Raw genomic sequence first — 22099 nt, forward strand, 5'->3', positions numbered from 1 at the left:
CCCCCCCCAAAAAAAAAAACCCTACCCTAAAAATATTAGGTAGACTAGAATGCATCTTTTTTCTTTGACTGAAAGAGTGAACTCAACTGGAATGTACTTGCTAAGACTTTCTTTTCCTTGGTATAAAAGAAATTACTTCAGATGGATGCTTTAGCTATTGCTAAAAGTGGTCTCCCTAAGGAGGACTTCAAAAAAGTAAGAGCTGTAACTGTGTAATCCACATAAGATAATTTTTTGGATAAAACATCCCCTTATCTCAATAAGAAGTATATCTGAGCGTGCCTTCCTGAGCTGGAGAAAATATCATCTCTTTACAGGGGCATTCTGTAAGTGTTCTTAAGTCTGTTTCTGGGATTTTTTTTGTCTGTTGGTGCATCAATATGGGAAACCATTCACTGAACTTTTTGTTGTGTCAGGAGACTGGCTCCATGGAGTTGTTACAGGTTTGGGGCATGCATTTATATAACCGCAGTTATCTCCCAGAAGTATGTTTTGAGACGTCGTCTGTACCATGTTTTTGAAAGGAAGCTACAGATAACAATGTCTGCTTGGATGAGCCCTGTTAATAGAAGGTGCAAGAAGACCTTCCTGTATCTGTATGTCCACACAAACATCATGAATCTGAAATGTTAAATCATCAGATTTGGGCGGGGGAGAACTCAAAGGTCAAATTCTTAAGTTCTTTACCTTGATTCATGCAAAGATTTTAAAAAAAAATTTTATCTTTCTGTATTTTTATCTCTCTTAAGATTGTGAAGTGCGATATCAGAAGTCGCCTATTAAATTTCTTATTATTTTATGTAACTCCTTTTTGGGGAAGTATCTTACAGGAAAGGAAGGTGGGCATATGCAATATTTGTAGCTTGCAGTTGCATAATTAGAATTGCTCTGCAGAAGCCAGAATTAAAATTGTATTAGTTCAGTTGAAATGTAAGACAGTGATGAGGTTACATTAATATCCCTGAGAAAATACAATGTTTCAGACTTCAGGTTTTAAGGTCTTCCTGCTTTATCCACTGAACATAGAGAAGATGTTACAAGAGATTTGGGGAAAGATATATATATTTTTTTAGAATGTTTTTATTTGGTTTTCTGTTGCTTTGCATGGAGGGTATGTCTGCAGCACTCTGAATGCCCCAGGAATCTGTGCCAGAAGCCTATCTGCATGTTATCTCAGCATCAAATCAGAGCGCCCTGCAGAAGCACCAATACAATAGAAAGAAATAATTTGCTAGGTGTAAATTCACCCTGTTGCCTATCCTTATCGATTCCTTACGGGTAAGGGAGAAGTGGGGCATTTTGCAGAACACTTGGGACACTAACATCTGGCTGTCCTGACCTTTCTCTTTGATCATTTTCCTCCTTTTTCTACAAAGATGTTCAGAAGAAATCACATGGTTTTTTCTGCCTGTTTTTTATGAAAAAATTACGTATTTAGAATTGCCCCAGGCTAGTAAATGAGAGCAGCAGTATAAGGGGTAGCTAGAAACATCTTTAGGTTCAGCTAAGAGTCATCTAAATTTAATTAAGTGTGCTCCAGATCAGACAAAGCAGGGAGAGTGTTGTGTCTCAGCAAGCAGGTAATGAAAGTTCCCCAATGGATAAAGCATCTTAATTACAGAGACTTTTCAATTACAGGGAATAAAACCAAAAATAAACCACCACACTTGGATGGCAGATTTCTTTCTTTACTGGCATGAAAATTTCCTGTGCCTCTTTCCTTCTTTGGGTGCTCTTGCGTTTTTAAGCCTCTCAAACAAGATTTCAGCGGCAGGACTTTTCTTCCACTGAAGTTGTTGGCATGTCATACTGTCAGCTATGATTTTTACTAAGGTAGCTTCCACAGATGTCAGTCAAATCTCTAGTCAAAGCTGCCAACTATTTTTAGTGACTAGAAAATAAGCTAGTCTTATGAAAAATGTCTTATTCTTAAATCATGGGTAGTATTAATGTTTAAGAAAAGAGGATCCCATTATCAAGTGTTTATATCTGCATTAATGCTACTTTAAAGTGTTGAATACACAGCAGCCATGATGGACCTCAAAGGACTCTCTAAAGCATTCATTCCTTAAAAACTTTTAAAGACTGGAAAATGCATAGACTTGAAAGTGTATTTAAAATCTAGTATTAAGCTGGTTTTAAACCTCTTGGCTTTTGGATATGTTAAGATATCCACCAAGATTGTGTAACCTTTCTGAGGCATGATGTACGACGTTAGCATATGGTCACTTGTCAACCCCAATAAAAGTTTAATAAAAAAGAAAAGAGGATAATGAAGAGCATCCATTACTGAACGCAGAGGGTTTTTTATAATTCAGATGGTAATTTTTTTTTCCTGACAGTGCTCTCCTACGCTTTATATGTTCTAAAAGTGTTTTAACATTCACAGTTCTCATTTTCTTGCCTTATTTTAGCTGTGATGCTGGCATCACAAAGCTTAATACTAGTCTCCAAATCAGACTGATTAGACTTTGAAATGACCTAAACTGTTTTTAGAAGATGCATGGAGTGGTGGTCCATGTCTGCCATGATGTCTGCTTTAGAGCAACAAAATTTTTGCTCCTTTTGCGTACTGATGCTCCCAGCTTGAGCTATGATGGGATCCTGAATCAGACAGCGCTTTCGGAGGGTGAAGATGCCCTCCCTCATTCTCTTTGGAATGAGTGAGAGACTCCCCAAAGTCTTATGGTCTCTGAAACAGCGTATTACCAGAATGAAAAAGACTGCGGAATAGAGCAAGAAGAGCAAATATGCAGTGCATCCAGCTGTGGGTCCGCTCCTCCTGTGTTAGAAAGCATGCAGGTGAAATAAGGAGCTGCTCTGAGAAAAAGAGGATGACCTCAGGAAAAGGGACAGTTAGAGTCCTGAGGTGTAGAGGAAGGATGACGAGGTTGAAATACTAGAGATCAGTAAAATCATGTGCAGCACCGGGTGTTTAATATTAGAATCATCAAATTGAAAAAATAGCAAATAAAAAACAATAGATGTATTAAGTGAGACTAGCAGATGGGGGTTCAAAGCAAGCAATGGGAGATATTTTCATGCAGTGTGTAACGAAATTGTGAAACGCATTGCCCAGGACATTGTGGATACCAAGGGCTTATGGGGTCTTGAAAAGCAATTAGAAAAATTTCTGGTGGGGGGGGAAACCCATTGGTGGCTCCCTGCCATGCTCTGGGACAGCCCAGAGCTGTGGCTCTTTGCAGGCTGAGAGGCTGCCCTGGTGAAGGGCTGCAGTGTCCTTGCTCTGGTTTGATACCCTCTCTTGGGGTCTGCTGGTGGCCCTGTCACAAGCAGGGAGGTGGGCGAGGTGAGGATGAGCTAGTAAGGCCGCTCTTAACTTCTCTAACAAGGTGAGATGCCTGGAAAAGGGAGAGCTGTTTCTGAACAGCGGGGAGAGGCTGGGCTTCAGGAGTTACTCCATGTCTGAATATGGACAAGATTAAATGAGACGACTTCTCTGACTTTAACAGGTGGTGATAGCTAATCTTATGTTTTGACTAATATGTCAGATCTTCTTGAGCCCTAAGGTAATTAGAGGACCTCACTACTGCTGGGCAGGACAGGCTAAAGAAAAGGACCAGAAGCACATCTTCACCCTCAGCCTGAGAAGTAGTTGCTCTTTCTTACAGTCCAGTGAGTCTGTGGGTTGAAACAAACCCAGGTCCTTCTGGTTCGCAAGGAAAGTCTTTTTCTTTCCATCATGTGCAAGGCTTGGATTTGGATCACCTCCACGATGTAGAAACTTGCCTACTTCCGTGGTCTCTGAGTCAAACCGACTCAGGCTGCTAGCTCCCTGCTTGCTTTCTCTCCTAGTTTCTTCCACCCTGCAGGTTCTCCAAAGCTAACAAGCCTAGTGTCTCTCAGGCAAGTAGTAGTTTTCTTCCCTTCTTTCTTATTGAGACAAGGTAAGCATGCAAGTTTTTTTCGTGCTTCCTACAAGTTCCCCCTCTCTGTCAGGGCATCGTTTCCCCTACCGGTGTCATGAGATGAATTAAGGTGTTCCTCCAGCTGCTGTACTTACATGCAAAAGTTGTTTTTTTTTTACGTTCAGCTGGAGTCTGTTCAACTTGTATTTTCCTTCTGTGCCTTCCACAAGCACTGGTAGTAGTCTTCATATAGAAAGAATGATAAAAACAAAGCCATTAATTAGTGTTAATGATTTCTGTTTAGCCTAAAAGTCATATTGGTTCATAGCAAATTCCTGGTGCCACTAGTAAGAGCAATGTTCCAGAAATGGTGTTTTGGATGAGATGTAATTTTTGGAGTTAAAGCTTCAGGTAAGAAACTCTCTGTAAGGAAAGATTTTAAAATTTACTCTATTGTCCTTAGATTCCTTCACCGTATATACATATATATATATAAAAAGAGTATATATGTATGAACACTGTGTATTGACAATTGTGGCCCTATAGCACACGTTCTGCAGGCAATATAATTTGTGGCTGAACATTACAAGAGATACTTTATTAAATTTAGCAGATTTCTAGCAATGAAATGCTTCAGAATATTTAGTGTTTCATTCTTGACTGAATTTAATTGACTGGAATTTAATGTTCAGTACTGTACAATTCTTTGTTGTGCTACTGTGATTTATTAAAATGTATTCCTACTTTGGCTTTTTCTTTTGATCTTTTTTTTTTCTTCTTTTTTTCTCTTCGAGCACCGAAAGGAGTAACCTATCGAGCTTTTGTTGGAGGATGTTATAAATGAAAATTTAGTAACCATTCCATCAGCTTTGTAACCTGGGCGAAGTGATGTGTGCATGGTAGGGGATTCTTAGGGAAGACATGAAGTGTGGCTGCAATTTGTCACTGTGAAAGAGAGCTTCCACCTTGGTTTGCTCTCATTTCAATTAATATTTATCACCTAGTATCAGTATAGATGTAATATAGGTATTTTGAAATTTTGGAACAGAAGAGTTAGAAATACTTGACTTAGTAAATTTGCCTTTTCATTCACAAATGCCAGCATAAAGCACAAATAATTAATTTCCTTAATTTCTTTATCAGGGTAAAAATGAGGTCTTTGCAGTTATAGCAAATATAATTCTTTAAATATACCTCTGACATACCATTACCCCAACTTTCTACTGTAGACAATAAATCATTAAATTAATATTACAATGCCTTTTTTCCCCATTAAAATATCGTCATTGTGATTGCACAGCTTTTGTCACACTTCTTGTATTCTGCATAGTCTTAAGACAGGATCTTTATCATGATTTTTGGGTGTGTAGTGCTGTGACAGCAGTTTTCTTACTTTGCAGGGAATTACCAAACAGCTTGTAAATGACAAATATAAGGTTTCTTAGTAGAAGTCTGTGTATATACACATAAATTAGTCTTGTGGTCATGCTGGCACAGCGGGCAGCTGTAGTTCCTAAGCAAATTAGGGTGAGGTGAAATGAACATCTAGGAAAGGTGTGAAAAAGAATTGAATTTGGAGAATATGGAGTAGCTAAAGAGAAACAAAAGCATTCAAACACTCTTCAGTCATGGTGCCTACCAAAGAGCTGCCTAATTTTTCATGGCTCAGGTTTTATTTATGCCATTTCTCAATTTGAGCAACAAAATCACTAAGAAAAAAATGTAACATGACTAAAATAAGAATAAAGTAGAATTAAATATCCATCTCCTAGTACTGGTCTTAAGCATCCATTTTTATTTTACTAATGGCAGTTCTTTGTTTTATAGGCGTATGCTACTATAACTTATATTTCTGGTTTAAAGCATTTTTCAGGCCAAATGTAACTTATGAGTAAAAGTTTTGTTCCAGTGTGATTTAAATGCAAAAACCCAAAAAAGCTGCAGTGTTTTTTTGCTATATGATTGTATCAAGTGCAGACTTTGAAAATCATTCTTGAGTGTGTTATTTCTTGAATTATCGAGAGGTTGTATTGCATTATTATTTTCTCTGATTGTATTTCAAAACATTTAACCTGTGAGCACACATCACTTAACCAGTTACAAAGAGAGATAAAGGAATCTATAAATTTTGCATTTACAAGATCCTGCAACGAAGGCATTGTAAGTTACTCTTTCTGGGCACCGCAGGTTCGAGCAGCACTGATGTTAAAGAAAACCGCAACGTGGACAACGTTCCCCCCAAGGACGGCGGTGGGCAAGGTGCCGGGGAGGGGACGCAGCTCTCCAATGGCGGTGGCAGCAGCAGCAGAAAGCGTCCTTTGGAGGAGGGCAACAACGGCCACTCCAAATTTCGGCCGAAGAAGAGGAAGAAAACGCCTGGCCCTGTTCTGCCAAAGAATGCCCTGATGCAACTTAATGAGATTAAACCCGGTTTACAGTACAAACTCCTCTCCCAGACGGGGCCAGTCCATGCCCCCATGTTTGTGATGGCAGTTGAAGTAAACGGGCAGGTATTTGAGGGGTCTGGCCCGACGAAAAAGAAAGCTAAGCTTCACGCCGCCGAGAAGGCTCTGCGGTCTTTTGTCCAGTTTCCAAACGCCTCGGAAGCGCACCTGGCAATGGGGAGGACTCTGTCAGTCAATACGGACTTCACCTCTGACCAAGCGGACTTCCCCGACACCCTTTTCAATGGGTTCGAAACACCGGTCCCTTCTGATGCTTCCTTTTACCTAGGGTCCAACGGGGATGGGTCCTTTAGCTCTAGTGGGGACTACGGTTTGCCGTCGTCTGCTGTAGCCAGCAGCCTTTCCCAGTCGCCTCTCCCCGTGCCATCGCCCTACCCCTCCGCCAGCGGGAAGAACCCCGTCATGATCCTCAACGAGCTGCGGCCAGGGCTGAAGTACGAGTTTCTCTCGGAGAGCGGGGAGAGCCACGCCAAAAACTTTGTCATGGCTGTGGCGGTGGACGGTCAGACTTTTGAAGGCTCGGGAAGGAATAAAAAGCTGGCAAAAGCTCGGGCCGCTCAGTCGGCCCTGGCATCCTTGTTTAACATGCAGCTGGACCAGACCCCATCTCGACAGCCCATTCCCAGCGAGGGGCTCCAGTTACACTTGCCACAGGTGAGAAGCCCTTTGGGTTTTGTTGATGTCTTTGGGTAATGACCAAGAGTAGCCAAGTCATGCGTATTGAATCAGATTGAACAGCTTTTCTGCTGTTTATTCCGCTTCTATAGATGCGTGTGTGCATATATATATATATATGTATATATGTATTAGGTGATTTATCCACTTATGGCTTCTGACAATTGCATGAACTCTTTGTATTCTGTTGGACACAAAGGAGACTTTGTTGCTGCTGCTTTCAGCCTTGATCATGTCATGTAAGAGAGCACTAATCCCAGTGCAATGCCAGCTTGGATTGTGGTTTGTGCTGAGGAAGGGTTGAATTGCATCTTGCTCGTCTTAGGCAGCAAGACTTAGATGGAGTTCAAGTCAGAATTACTGCTTTAAGTAAAATTATTATTTGATACAACAGTTTTTAGCAGAGAAGAAAATCATTCTGTTCTGCAAACTGAAATTGTTGGCATTAACAGAGCAGAATAATGGAAGTCAAGGACAGATTAAGTGAGGCTGATGCAATCGCCACGTATTTCCAGGGTCTAAATAAACGACACACTCGCAGTGCATGTATCCAAGATGCGTGGTTAAATAGCTGTCATCTAAAGGATTGTGCTCTAATCAAATGAGTTAGTAAGGATACGTGAGTTACTTAGGCAAGTAAATTTCGATGAGAAATAGTTTAAATAAAATAATTAATGAACTAGGGAAAGTATCAAACATTCCAGACATTGATCAGAAATTTAAAGTAGCTAGGATGGAGTAATTTTTTATTTTTTCAATGAAGAAAAATTCTCCCTTATTTGCTTGCTTGTGTTTCTCCCCAGTCAAACTACAGTAATGATTGTTTGACTACCCTCTTTCTGCTGTGTCCCTTGGATCTTTTTAATGATATTATATGCCTGTCTAAATTCAAATACTTGCCTGTGACTTTTTTGCAACTTTCTATCTGTTTATTATGAGAATTTCAAGGCTTTGACCTTTTCTATCTCAAAAACATTGTTTTAGATTTCATTAAAATTATAAGATACTGGTCTGATTTCATAAAGTAGGGTTAAAGAGTGGTAGTAGATGTTGTCACTATTTTAAGTATGTTGTTTTCTAAAAATGCATGGAGAATATGCATCGTTTAGAAATTTCTATATGCTTTCTTTTTTAATGTTGCACAATTATTGCATTATTGATGAATGTTTCCTTCATTTTCAAATCTAGGATTGTGCTATTTCAGGTAGTTGTGATTCCTTCAGTAATTTCAGTAGATTCAGTAATTTCAGACTGCATTCTCTGCTGTGCTTTTAAAAGTAGATTTGGCCCCAGACACCAAAAAACTTTTACTGCCAGTAATGTATGTGTTTTTAGTTCTTGAATCAGTAAAATGGTGAAAATTGGAACTGCAATAGGGAAGTGGGAAAGAGGTGAGACGTGAAAGAAGTGTCATTCTGAGAGGGTAAAGTTGTTTCTCCACCCAGCAGCCCAGCGTATAACAGCTTACACAGCCTCTTTTCTTCAGGGGACTTCGATGGAGCACTGGGCAGTGCTGGGTTTTTCTGAGCTCCTTGCCTTCGTCAGGTTTTGATTGAGTCTCCCAGGTAGCTGTCCCAGAGCTTATGGGATGATCAGGGCATTCAAGCCTAGGGTATGGTGTTAAATAACAAAAAAGCAACCCACGTAAACACTGTTTTTAATTTTTTCGAGTGCTCCTGCACTAACCTTGATACCCATGTTTTGTACAACAAAGCATGCCCCAGGGCTAGCTTGCGTTTCACCTGTCTTATAGGTGTGCACAGAAAAAGGCTGCTGCGGTGTGGAGGAGAACCTGGTGGGCTTTAGGAGTACTGCCAAATACGCTGGGTGGGAAGGGGGAGGTTGCTGGTACTGCCTCGTGTAGACCCGATTCAAAGTCAGTTATTTATTCAGAGGCTTTTGATCAGCTTGTGATCAGGATGACGTCGTCCTTTCTGCACTTCGCTGTGTTGTATTACCCTCCTTTAAATTATAATTAGCTGTCAAGTTATTGGACTTATATCAAGGTCTGTTACATATTAGTGATTTTGGTCTGGTATCTAGTAATGATTAATAAGGGATTTAAGCATTTGTGATGTTTTCAGGTCCTGCTTTATTTATCTTCTTTTTTTTTTAATTCTGTAAGCTGTTTTATTTTTTTACAGAGTGTTTACTCAGGATGTGTAAAGATGTTAAATTTGGAGATAATCCTAAAGTGGGTGAAGTTGCAAACATTGGAGAGCACAGGAATGATGTAAACGAGGATAGGATTTGTTATAACCCATAGACCAAATAAAATGCTGATTGGGTTGGAAAAAGATGGAAGCTAGAAACATGCAAGGGGAGGAAAAATCCAAATACCAAATGCTCAGTGGAAATAATAAAAGTACAGTGTGGTGGTGCCGATGACGGTGTTGGAATTGACTGCCTGGGTGGCAGGTTCAAAACCTGCCTGTAGCTGGTGTGTTAATTTGTGGTGCCTCGTGAGAAAAAATAATAGAGCGGAAAGAGTCGAGAGGAGAGAATAGATGATCCCTGCTCCGGAGGTGGTCGTGAGTATCGGCTGAAATGCACACCCGTGATCCCACACCTCCCAATAACTGCAGGCACCCCGGGGGAAATTAAATACGGAAATACACGTGCAAGCTATCAAATAGTGCAGAAGGGCAGTTGACATCAGAAATCAGCTTGTAAAATGGGCGTAGGTATAATCTTATGGTCTGTAGAGTGGGTTATCGAGGTGCTGATCCCATGGTTTAATACATTTAAAACCAGTCTCTGCAAAGGAAGCTTACCTGCTTGCTTACAGCTTCACCTTTTGTGAGGGACGAAGCAATGTTGCCTGTGGTGAGGAAAATCTCTTTGCTGGGAAAGTGAGTTAACGCCAGTAAGTCACTCAACATGTGCCTCAGAGCGGATGAAAATGCCCTGCTGAAAAAATCAGCTCTCGTGCATTTATTACCTTGGCAGCGTGTTAAAATAGAAGAGGTTGTCAGTCTTGCATTATAGGGACTTGCCTCTCCAAAACAAAGAAAATATTTTTATGGTTAGCTACACTTTGTAAATTGATAGCCGTCCTCTCTTTACCTCCCACTCCTCGATGCAAGGGGGTGACCTGTATTCTGCACTAAGCCACAGGATGTACCAAGGGCTCTAAAATGTGTCCTTCAAGTTTTATTCTTTTCCATGGGAGAAAACTGCATGTTTCAGCATACTTAGATTAATATCATTAAAAAGTTTAAATGCATGGCTTGTCATAGGTCTGCAGAGTTGGTAGGTGATGAGAACTGGAGAAGACAGCGAAATGTGAACAGTCTTTTAAAACCACTTCTGAAAACAAAGGGGTCACATGTTTATAGATGAAGCGTAGAAGTCGATGTGATCAGGTTTTTGAAAACTGTTAGTGCGAAGTCCAAATCTCATTTCTGGGGAAAAGAGTATTGCTGAGCACTCTACCATAGCAAGAGCCACACTGGGCCAGGCAAAAGCTCCCTCTCACGTCATCCCATCGCCAGTGCCATGTCCCTGCCAGCAGCCCCAGCACTGGGAAGCAGGAGGTTTGCAGGGGATGCTGGTGCCAGCTGGGGCTGTCTCCATTCACGGAGCCAGTCCTGCTGCTGAGCAGCACCTTGCACATCTCAGGGGGTGGTACGAGGACATCCTTGGACATCTCAGGAGCAGCGGATGCTCTGTTGGACTTCCCTATTTCTTCATTTTTGATCTCTTTATCACCCAGAGAGAAGTCTCCCAGAGATCACTTGTTTTCTCTCCTTTCCTTCTTTTCCCTTATATGCTCCCTGCTTCCCAAGGAAGGCCATGAGGGGTCTCACACCTCTGTCAAAGGTGGGATGGTGCTGTCCCTAAAAGAAGTACTCAGGCCAGTACCAAATGCCTTGGAAAAAACTGAGAAAAGGGCATATTGATAGCAGTACTTCCCCAGTACGTGCTTCTAACATTCGGCAGTTTGTGTCTCAAGGATTTTCTCACCCAGAAATGGTGTCTTTCCATCTGAGAGTCCTTGATGGGTTATTGTTTTCCCTCATGAACTTCAACCGTTTCTTGAATTTCTGTAATCTTTTAGCTTCCACAGCATCTTGTAGCAGTAAGTTCCACTGTTTAAGTATGTATTGCGGGAAGAAGAGTCTCATCTTGTTTGTTTTGAAACGTGTGGCATGCATCCTGGTGTGCCCTAGGGCACTTGGTGACTTTCAGTGAAGTCTGCTGGTCCAGGCTCCTGGCATTACTGATGGAAATGGTTTCCATCAGACGGTAGGAACCTGCTGGTGGAGACGTCCTCTTTGGGGCACTGATGGCCTCTGTTAGGAAAACCTCCATATAAGCTTTATAATGGTATTTCCCAGATTTCCTCAAACTGTTTACTTAAAAAGATAGCTGATTAGTCAGGATGCAAAGAGGTGGAAATTAGAGAATTGGAATTGTAAATATTGAAGCTTAAAAATAGAGTTATTTAGATTAGTGAAAGCTGGACTATTGTGAGAGAAAGCAACTTGCTTTAGACAAATAAGCAATGTGGCTGCAGATGAAATTAATTTTTAAAGAATCCACTAAGGGGATACTTTTAATCATTCACCTAATTGTGTTGCAAATTCAATTTATCCTGTATATCATTGTGGACAGACATTGAAACAAAACGTTAAGCAGAAGGAATGGAATGAGAATCAGTACTGCAATGGCTACTTTTACTTGAAGTGCTATGTTAATCCTGCTTCAACCTGGGGTGGGGGGAAACTATAAAAGAAGTATGCAAATATAGAAAAGGTATACAAATTAATGATGAAAATGATCAGAGATCTGGGAAAACTGCTTCTGCAGAGCTCTAGGCAGTTTATTGCAATAGACTGCTTCGTGTATACAGGAGAATGAGAATGTAACAGATTCAAACCTAGCAAAAAGATAATACTGAATTTGTTTATGGGAATTAATGAGTAATATGTTGGAATAATTGCTGTGGAATTGGCAGAAATGTAAAAGATACATTTGCATAAGCAGGGAGAGAATCTACTGCCAGGTAGCAGTTCCTTTAAATAAATACAGGAAACTTTGGAGCACTAGAAAATAATTACCCTGTTTTATTAGTGTGCATATGTTTGCACCTTCTCTGAATTGTGTGTGCTGTTCACTGTCAGAGAGATAATGGACTTTGATTTTACCTACTGTGGGCACTGCCACTGCTCATCAGCTTGTGAAAGTTCACATAAGCCCTAAACTGTGAAGGTAAGAAGAAATAAAGCTGAGGGAGAACATTTGTACTTGAAAAGGATCACTGGAGATCCAAGGAGAGCACAAAAGATTGGGAGGTCTTGGGTCAGGTCTCCAGTGAGAGTTGGGTGCTGTCAGCCCACGCAGTGCCCCTGCTCCCGCTGCCTTTGGTTCCACCACGTGGGTGCTCACCAGCATTCACCTGGGGTGATCTCTGTGGCCTGCCAAGGTCTTCCTTCGGATCCAGACAAACCTGAACTTCATCAGCCTCAGAATATTTTAAAACATGGATGGTCAGGGGGGTTCTGCTACAACATTGCTGCAATATGTATGTTAACCAGAATCAGTCTGTATGTGTAGAAAAGAAGTGGATTCACTGTAACTTCATCAGAGAAGAGAACAATGCACCCAAAATCGCTTTGAGCACACATGCCTTAACGAACAAACTGTCAGCTATTTTAGGTCTTTCTTTTTTTGAATTACCATCTTTGAATAATGATTTAATGCAGGAGCAGGGGCAGAGAGACTGCGTGTCAGATGTTAGGGCACTCACTGAGAAGGTGAGATACGCGTTCAATTTCTGTCCCAATTAATATTTATTTATACGAAAGGGAGTAGAGTCAGAATGAGAAGTGAAAGATCCCTACCCAGCCCTGTCAGCAGCCTGGGCTTGATATGGAGACAGCTTCAAGTCCTTGGTTTTGAGATGGGGACAGTAAGGATATCATTTTAGGCCAGTAAGTCTTGTTCCCAGTGCTGCAGTGGTCTGTTGATAGCCTGCCTTATTCCCATCTCTTCCATGCTCTTAGTGACTCTTAACTATGTTAATGTAATAGACCACCTGGGAGAAAAGGATAATTCTTATTTATCGGGTAAGTGTTCTTATAAAAGACCAACAGCTTAATAACTAAATCTGTAGACATGTAATAGTGTTTATTCCTCACCACCCACCTGTTGTCACACAACTTGAGTATCAAATAGAATAAAAAAATCTTTAATGTATCTGCCTGTTTTCTGGCAGTGATTTTTTCCCCCCTCCCCTACAGTTTATCCTGTATTGTTTCCATCTCTAGCGGTCATTTTTCTTGCTTGAGTTCTACGTAGTTCTTCTTATCAGCCCTCCCCAGTGTCTGGCTTCATGTTCATTCAAGCGTTTTTAGGTTTCCTTGGCAGCAGCTTAGTTCCACGCTGTTTGAGATGCAGCCCCAACCCATCCTTCTGTGCCAGCTTACATCTTCCCAGAGGGACTCACCATGTTCTTACTTGTATACCAGCACCACAGTTTCCTCTGCTTTGCTTATTATGTGAAAAAAATAATCCTTTTGGAAAAAGCTAATGTGTCCACCCTGTATGCAGCCATCCTACCCAATTGGTGTTCAAGTAGCTTTTTTGTCAGCAGTATTGGAAGTTGGCCATGAGTTTCTTCCCAGAAATGCCTTGCAGTTTCAGTTCCCACCTCTTGGTGAGAACCTCCTTAAGCCAGCCCTCGTTCCCCCAGGGAATGGGTGAATGCAGATCAGCCTCCTTTTGGCTGGGTAGGTTGAGGATCTGTGTAGTGAGTTACCCATGTTTGGTGGTCCTGGAAGAAGCATTCCTCTATGTTCATCCTTGGCAACCAGACAGTTTTGGTTCAGCATTTTGGAATCACCATTTCTGGTATGTGCAGAACTTTGTGGTTTTGTTTAGCTCAGAGTTGGAGAAGACTCCTCCAGTTTACCAGTCATCATGGTCACTTTTTTTTGGAGAAGGGGTGACCCATATTGTTTATTACCTGGATGGCAAGCCTTTCTGGCAGGCTTTGAAGCCTCTGTGAAGTATGTATTCTCTTTGTAGATCGGGTCCATCCCTACTTGGAAAAGTTTGTTTCACTAGGATATTCCATCATAATGTCACTCAGCATGATTTTACATTGCCTTGTAGCTTCTCAGCTGCCAGCCGTGTTCTCCTGTCCAACATGTCATGATGTAAAGTAGAGCAGAAAAAAAAAAAGGGTGATAATAAAACTGTCTCTCGTTATTTTTCTTTTGTGTATTTACCTTGAAGTTCAGCTTTCTGCATTAGGTACGTACTAGCACAATTAAATGCAGATTTTGTGCTGCGTGGTCATGGTGCTGTCAGAGCATAGATTGTAACACAATTTTGGGTCTAGCAGCAAAAAGACCTTGTTTGAAAATCAGTGCCTGACCAGACATGTTTGTAGCCTCTGAGCAAAATTGCGTTCCTGAAAAATTTCTCCATCTGTTAATAAGAGTTTCTGAGTTGCAGTCCATTCAAATGCATCAAGAAAATTTGTATTTGCAATGTTGAGAGTCTTCTGACTCTACAAGTTGTGCAATTGCAAAACATTGACCAACGCTTGGTGCAGATGTCACCTCAGTCACCACTGACCGCTGGTCACTGTCTCCAGTCAGATTCTGGAAAAAGCTGTCGAGCTCTGAAATCCTGACACATGAGCTTTAATTATTGCTTCCTTGGCTGCTAAAGCTTTTCCAGAAGGAAGTTAATGTTGAGAGCTCCTCTACCTTATTTCTAGGCTGTCAGTTCTCATGAGCGTTTTTAAGAAAAAGGTGGTGAATCAGGCTGGCAGCCTTCAAACCCTCTTTTTCTTTTCTTTCTTTTTTTTTGACCCTGGCAGTCTGTTTTTAGAACTGATTGTGTTCAAGAGTTCGTACCATTTCAAGTGGGTGCCCCCAAGCTCTGTATGCCGCTGCCATCAGCCCTGTTGATTTGCCTTGGGCCCTCTGGAGGGGTGAGAGTGGTGATCTTCTTCCATTACTGAGAGCCCAAAGACAGTTTGTAAGCAGAAGACTCTCAGACACAAATGTCCTTTTGGGCTTGGTATAGTTGCTTATATGTGGGTTTAGCACCTTGTTGGATGCTCTTGGGTATCTAAGACATCTGCATGGTGCTGGCAGGTATGACACAGGACCTGTGTCCTTCTGGTGTGTCAACCTGTGGGCCAGGTGGTTACCCCAGAACATCTCAGATACTGCTGTGTGCCAACACATGGACAACCAGATCAAGTTCTTTATGCCTAGTGCTCTGAGACAGGGACCTGAGCTCCATCCCTGGCTGTTTGCTGCTCCTATCTGGCTGCCGGTCCCGGTGCTGGTGGAAGATGGGCGAGGACATGCTGTCCTGTCTCTCCTGCCAGCCTGGGGACCGCTTATCATGCCATTTAGCATGTAACTTGCCTTTCTCAGCCACTCCTTTGGGAACAACCAGCTGTGCTAGTGATGCTGTTGCATAGATTGCCCTGGTTTTCAGTTTCTTTTCAGGTGAAAATTCAAGAATTTGATCTTGACTCATCCCTTCTAGCTGTTATGATTCCAGCTGCCGTAAAAACAGCAGGTGAGATTAGCTGCAGTGTTGAACTGAACTGTCGTTCAACAAGAGCAGGACTGGTATTTTGAAGTTTTCCTTAATACTAGAAGTTAGCCCCCCTTACAGCCTGACCAACGTTGCTTACTAGCCCTGCTGGCAAGATACAACAAGGCTGTGACTGTTATTGTTCACATTTTCCTGAAGATGAAAGAGATAAATCCTTCCTAATTTTAAGATAGCTTATTTTGGGTTATACATTAACATTTTCTATTCCTAAATTTGTGTATGTCTTGTAAAAATAAGAAATAGAAAGTGTTTAACCAGTGTTGAAAACAGATTTGTTCTTATTTATGTAATAGCTAAATAATTAATTCAATTGTTATAAAAGGTTTACATGTTGGTTTGAGGAGCCTGGTTTTTGCACTTCAATCTTCTTGTCAGGTCCAATGTTGAGGATGCTGAAATGATGTGTTTTGAGGTTTGAGCATGAAAGCATAGACTTATCTGTCTATCCAGTTGTTCTCTTAAGCCTCAAATGTTCATAACGATCATGAGCATTAGGTACTTCGATGCTTGGCTTAGAGCTGTCTGACCCTGTTTTAATAGACGTGGAGCACACAGAGCTCTGCTTACACTTAAAAAGAGCTGCAAGTGCTCAGTATGCCTGAAAGTTTGACCCAGCCACCTCCTCAGCATACTACTCATGCCTCAATATCCATTTTTAAAGTGAACAATAAAAACTCGTTTAATTTATTGTGTCAATCATTTAAAAGTGCAAATCTTTATAACTTAATGCTGCTGTAATTTTTAATTTTTTTTTTTTATTTTCTAATGCGCATTTCTGTGTGATCCTACAGGTTTTAGCTGATGCTGTTGCACGCTTGGTTGTAGATAAATTCAGTGATTTGACAGAAAATTTCACATCTCCACATGCACGTAGGAAAGTCCTTGCTGGAATTGTGATGACAACAGGTAAAGAAAGAAAAAAAAGTACTATTTTAACTGCTTAAATACAAGAGCTCTGCTTGCACTGTAGGAAACGATGTTTTTTCAATCAACCAGTATTGAAATATATTTTTACTGTTTAATCTTCAAGGTGCACTAAATATAGCAATTAAATCTTGGCTAAAGATAATTACAGGAAAATTAGACCTGCAAATACTTCTCTTTACACAGAGTTCCTGACTTCTGCCTGATTGAGGCATCTGAGATAACTCATGGTCTACAAGATACACGTACCTTTTAAAATTGATCATGCAACTTTTTGAAAGTAGATCTAAAAAAAATTTCACTGCATCGGTCACACAGATGGCGTTCTTGGTTTTGGTCATATTATATAAGAAATTATGCTTGCTTTCCAAGTTTTTAAGGTTTTGCACTTTGTTAGAGTTATTCTTGCTATATTTTATTCTTAGTGCTTTGTGTCTCAGTCATTTTAGTAAAAATATCTGAAGAAAGCAGCTTATGTTTTGGCAGCTGACACTGGTGTGCACGTACAAGCAGCAGTAACATCGTGGTTCTCTGATTGCTGGCACGAGATCTGTGCTCTGCCAGATCACCCAAAACAGTGGAGTTGTGCCCCAAGCTGATCTGAGACCACACTGCTGCTGAATTTTCCTCAGGCTAAGATTTATCTTGGTCTTCAAGCCATCAGAACCCTTGATGGGACATTCATTTTGGACCTGTCGTGAAATGTCCCCAATTAGTTCTACAAGTCAGACAGATACCGGTGATAAATGTACAGCCTTCTCTTGGTGATTTGGGCAACTCCAACCCTTTCCTCCTGCGGGGATGTTTGTAGGGGCCTCCTCCACAGAGCAGAGAGGTCTGAGGGTGCTCGTTAGGGTAGATGATAACTGCATGCTCTAGGCACAGGGGACTGTGACAAAGGGACGATGTGGCCCAAACTCTGTCACAAGACGTCCGTGGTGGGCTGACCCTGGCCAGCAGTCGAACACCCACCCAGCCTCTCACTCACTTCCCTCTCCTGGGGCATGGGGAGAAAATGGAAGAAGGGCGAGAAGACTCGTGGGTAGATAAATGCCATAACCTCGAATGTCCTCTCTTCCTTTCCCTGAGCTCTTATTGCTGAGCACAACACTTATGGTGTGGGATATCCCTTGGTCACTGTTGCTCAGCTGTCCCAGCTGTGTCCCCTCCCAGCCTCTTGCCCACCCCCAGCACACTGGCCTTTGGGAGGTTTGGAGAGAAAGCCTTGACGCTCCTCAAGCACTGCTCAGCGACAGCCAAAACATTCCTGTGGTATTTTAGCCCCAAATGCAAAGCACTGTGAGGAGCATGCTGTAGTTTTATTTAATATATTTTGTGATATTTAACAAGTTTTTATTGCAATTACGGTCCTGTGTCCACAATTCCCAGAAGAGCCATGTGACCAAAGAATTAAGACTTAATTAACATGTGAATACATTTTGATTAACTGAAGAAATAGCTTTACACAGAATTAAAAATCGTCTTTGCATGGATACGTGTCTGGGGCTCCCCTGGAATTAGATGACCCCATTGCACAGCCTTGTGTTGTAGGGTGAAGTGGCTCCCTGCTTCTCCTCCATGGTCTTCTCCTCCAGCCCTGTGGGCAGGAGGGGGCAGCTGGGCTCAGGTTCATTTTTTTAAGGCCGTATATTTCATCAGGAGTGAGAGCTCAAACAGTCCATGTCTCATTTACTCTTTTAATTACTGAATTACCAATTCCCTTGCTAGTTACTAGTTACGCCCCTTATATCGGCACTGTTGTCGTGCAGCCAGGTGGTTATGGGAGGATCCTCAACTCTAGGTGCTTGGGGTGCGTTGAAAGGGGTTTTTCAGCTTTTCCATACCGCAGTAACTATTCTGTGGGAGGAAGACAGCAGAAGGCATTTGGCAGGGCTTGGCCACTATCTGCCTCTGCTGGTGAGACCTCGAGAGCTTCAGAGGAATTAGTGTGGCTTGTGGGGCTTTTTTTGCTGAGTGTTTTGCTAGAGGGATGTAATATTTTGACCTGTCTTTCTGAATCCTTCATGCAGCTGACGTTTTTTTTGTGTGTGTGTGATAAAGACAGTTCTCTGTATAGAAAACACCCAAAATATTTTTTTAATTCTATTGTACGGAATGATTTAATACCAAGAACTACACATCTAGAAGCATTATACTGCTGATAAGCTTTACATTGGTTTAAGTATTTAAACTTCTTCATTCCCTAGTCTTACCTTTCCTGTTGTTGGCTTAATACCCTTCCATAACTTGTTGCTGTTTTAATAAATCAGTGCCTTTCAGATTTCTAAAGTCTCTGTGAATATCTGCATAGGCGGCCAGAAGGTACATGCTGGAAGCTAGCTGGCTGCCTGGGGCTCAGGAAAAAAATATCGTCTTGGAGCTTAGGCTTTAATAACTCTTCCTGAAGCAGCAATTTTTCCCTGCAGGTTTTCAGTTTCTAACTTGTCTGAACTCCAACATGAAGAGCTCACAAGAACCATAGACTGTACTGGTACAGGGAGGGCATGGCTGGGTGGAGCTTTTGCTTTAAAGAAAGTATCAGGAGAAAAAATTTCTTTTTTTCAAAAGAAGCAAACAAAAAAAAAAGGAGCCTTGTTTGGGTTCTGCAGGAAGATCACTTGCTAGATTATTTGTGATTTTAATTGCATCTTCTTCCTGATATTTTGTTTTGCAGGTACAGATGTGAAAGATGCCCTAGTAATAAGTGTTTCTACAGGAACAAAATGCATCAATGGTGAATACATGAGCGATCGTGGTCTTGCATTAAATGATTGCCATGCGGAAATTATATCTCGCCGGTGCCTGCTTAAATTTCTGTATACACAACTTGAGCTTTATCTAAGGTAAGCTGGAGGGAAAAGGAAGGTGAGCTAATCACATGGAATTGAAAAGGTGTCTGTGTAAAACATCTGTCTTAATTATTTCAATGTGAAACACTTGTCCTGTTGCATTAGGATGTTTAATTTAGAACACAGGCCCTTTGCCCTAAAATTTGACTTTGACAAAACATGTATTCAGTTAGGTGTCAATCATGAGAGGGGAGGACAGAAAAAATAATTGGGAATCATTTTGTAAACTGTAAACACATAAATCAAAATAATCTCAAGTGTGCTAAAAGGTGGTGATTTTTCATTTGTTGGTAAATGCCTGAAAGCTCTTGACGTCTGGGGATGTCAAGGGCTCTCTATTTCTTGTCTCGATAGTCTTTTAATTTTGTTAATTGTAATAACTGTCAGATTTATACTACAAAATTTCCAGACATCGTGTGTTTGTTTTTAATGCCTATTAAGACTGCCCAGCTTATGGTTATTTATGTGTTAATGTCAGTTTTGACTCTAGGTTTATTCTCTGTTTCAGCAATAAAGAAGATCAACAAAAATCCATTTTTATCAAATCAGAGCGAGGCGGGTTTAAGCTGAAGGAGAATGTGCAGTTTCATCTCTATATCAGCACATCTCCTTGTGGCGACGCTAGGATTTTCTCACCACACGAAGCAGCGCAAGAGGGTATGACAGCAGTCCTACTCAAGCAAGGAAGTTTAAAGTATTCTATGAGCATGTACAAGTGGCACAGTTAAAATTTAGGTGTCTTCTTTCCTTTTAGTGTAGATGTGTGTTAGACAAAGATCTCTTCAAAAAAAATCTGAGCTGTTCTTCCTGTGTGGTAGAAGTTAAGTATAGACTGATCCACCGTGTGGTCTTGAAGAGGCTGAATGCTAGCCGAGATAAGCCAGTGAGTCAGCAAGTACTTGTACAGAACTAACAGAACTGTTTCACTGTTTCCATCTTTTAATGGTGGTTGTCTGCCTGCCCCTTTCTTGATCTGTCCATTAACTTCATTCTAACGCTGGAACGTGCAGAACAGAATTGAAGAGCTACCTGCTATGTACTGCTCCTTCGTGGAAAGCTTGGTTGAATTGCAAGTGTGTTTTAGAAGACAGTATTTGTGAGAGATGTCTGATGCTGTAGCTAATTTGCAAGGAGCAATAAAAATTGTTATACAAGCCAGCAGTTACACAGGCAAATACCTTTAATTGACTCTTCTTATTGTAATGCTATCTGTAAAACACTTTGAGAATGTTTCTCAGCTGATTGTAAGTAATTTTTGTCATTTAGATCAAGGGGACAGGCATCCAAACCGCAAAGCAAGAGGACAGCTACGGACAAAAATAGAATCTGGGGAAGGGACCATCCCCGTGCGCTCTACTACCACTATCCAGACGTGGGATGGTGTATTGCAAGGAGAAAGGCTACTTACTATGTCCTGCAGTGACAAGATAGCGAGGTGAGATATTGAATGATTGGTTTCTTTGCTATTGCATTTTGTTGCTGAAAAGAAAGGAGGGTTGCATGATACCTGCAGTGAATGTGCAGGTTATTTATTGGCTTATTTCATTGCTTAGACGTAGCATGGGGGTGGCTGTAACTCCAGTAATAAAGCTCTAATTCTTCACCTGCAATTGGTGTCAGACCTTCTGCTGGCTTCAGAGGCAAGGTGAAGTCGTTATCTATCATTCCAGCCACTTCAAGTCATGACAGCTTTGTTTTGTATTTATGTCACTGGGAAATAGCAGAGGAATGCTCCCCCCGCCCCCAGGGAGTATAGCATTAGCAAAACAGTGCAATAAATATATTACATTAGTTGTATTTGGATAACTTCCTCTGATTATATACATCCTTGCCCCATCATTTCCCCCCCATGGCAGGGGGATTGGACTAGATGATCTTTAAAGGTCCCTTCCAAGCCAAACCAGTCTGTGATTCTATGATATCAAAGATACGTACATTTTCCATGGATAGATTTAGATTTGTATTATTTTATACAGGGAAGAAGTGTTCCAGTTAAAAAAATCTTAATTGATGGGCACTTTTAATTTTTAACTTTAAAATTATTTTAATTTTAGTTTTAATATTTTTACTGTGATTAAATATTTTGTTTCCAATACTAGTGCTTTTATTTATATTTTATCCAATTCCTTCTTTGTTGTCCTTTTTGACAAAGATTGAAAGATTTTTTTTTTTTTTCAAAATCATAAATGGATAAATGATTACCCCCCCAAAAAAATTTAGCAGCAGTATCCTTTAACGAGTATCAGAAGTATGGGAGAGTTGCAACATAATTTTTTGAAATGAGTCTGTGTGTTTGCAGCCTCTGTGTTCTTGCAAAATAGATGAGAAATTCCAAGTTTTTCAGCTGATGATATTTTAGTTATTTTTTAATTAAAATAGCTCTGCTGTTTTGTCGAGTCACAGTCAGCCTGATTCAAAATTTATTAAGTGTTTTTAGTTGGAACTATTCTTGTGAACTGCCTATGCCAAATCAAAAATACAGGAGGAAGGTTATGTAATCACTTTGTTCCTCTAGTCTTGTCTCAAGTAATCAGCATCTCTACTGAAGGAAGACGTTTTACTTTAGTTTAAAACCCCCTAACATAAATGGATAGGGCCTTTCAGAAGCTAGGACAGTGGGTTGTTGAAAGGTAATTCTACAAAAATGACATTTCAGTTTCTTTTATAATATTTTCAATAAAATTCACCAAATAAATTCCCCAGCTTCATGCCAGGGACTTCTCCCAAC

The 22099-nt window shown here is 40.9% G+C and overlaps 1 protein-coding gene across 1 annotated transcript; it reads left to right on the forward strand.

Annotated features, from left to right (window-relative positions):
• Positions 1 to 5966: 5966 nt before the first annotated feature.
• ADARB1 (adenosine deaminase, RNA-specific, B1) lies at positions 5967 to 20952 on the forward strand (the record flags this gene model as incomplete). Its single annotated transcript, XM_009587231.1, is given in 6 exon segments — positions 5967 to 6988; positions 16390 to 16504; positions 19197 to 19365; positions 19880 to 20028; positions 20638 to 20825; positions 20863 to 20952. Coding segments are annotated over 6 exon segments (1733 nt in total), but the record flags the coding sequence as incomplete, so codon positions are not given.
• Positions 20953 to 22099: the final 1147 nt, after the last annotated feature.

This window comes from Fulmarus glacialis, unplaced genomic scaffold (assembly GCF_000690835.1).
Source record: "Fulmarus glacialis isolate BGI_N327 unplaced genomic scaffold, ASM69083v1 Scaffold39841, whole genome shotgun sequence".
NCBI lineage: Eukaryota > Metazoa > Chordata > Aves > Procellariiformes > Procellariidae > Fulmarus > Fulmarus glacialis.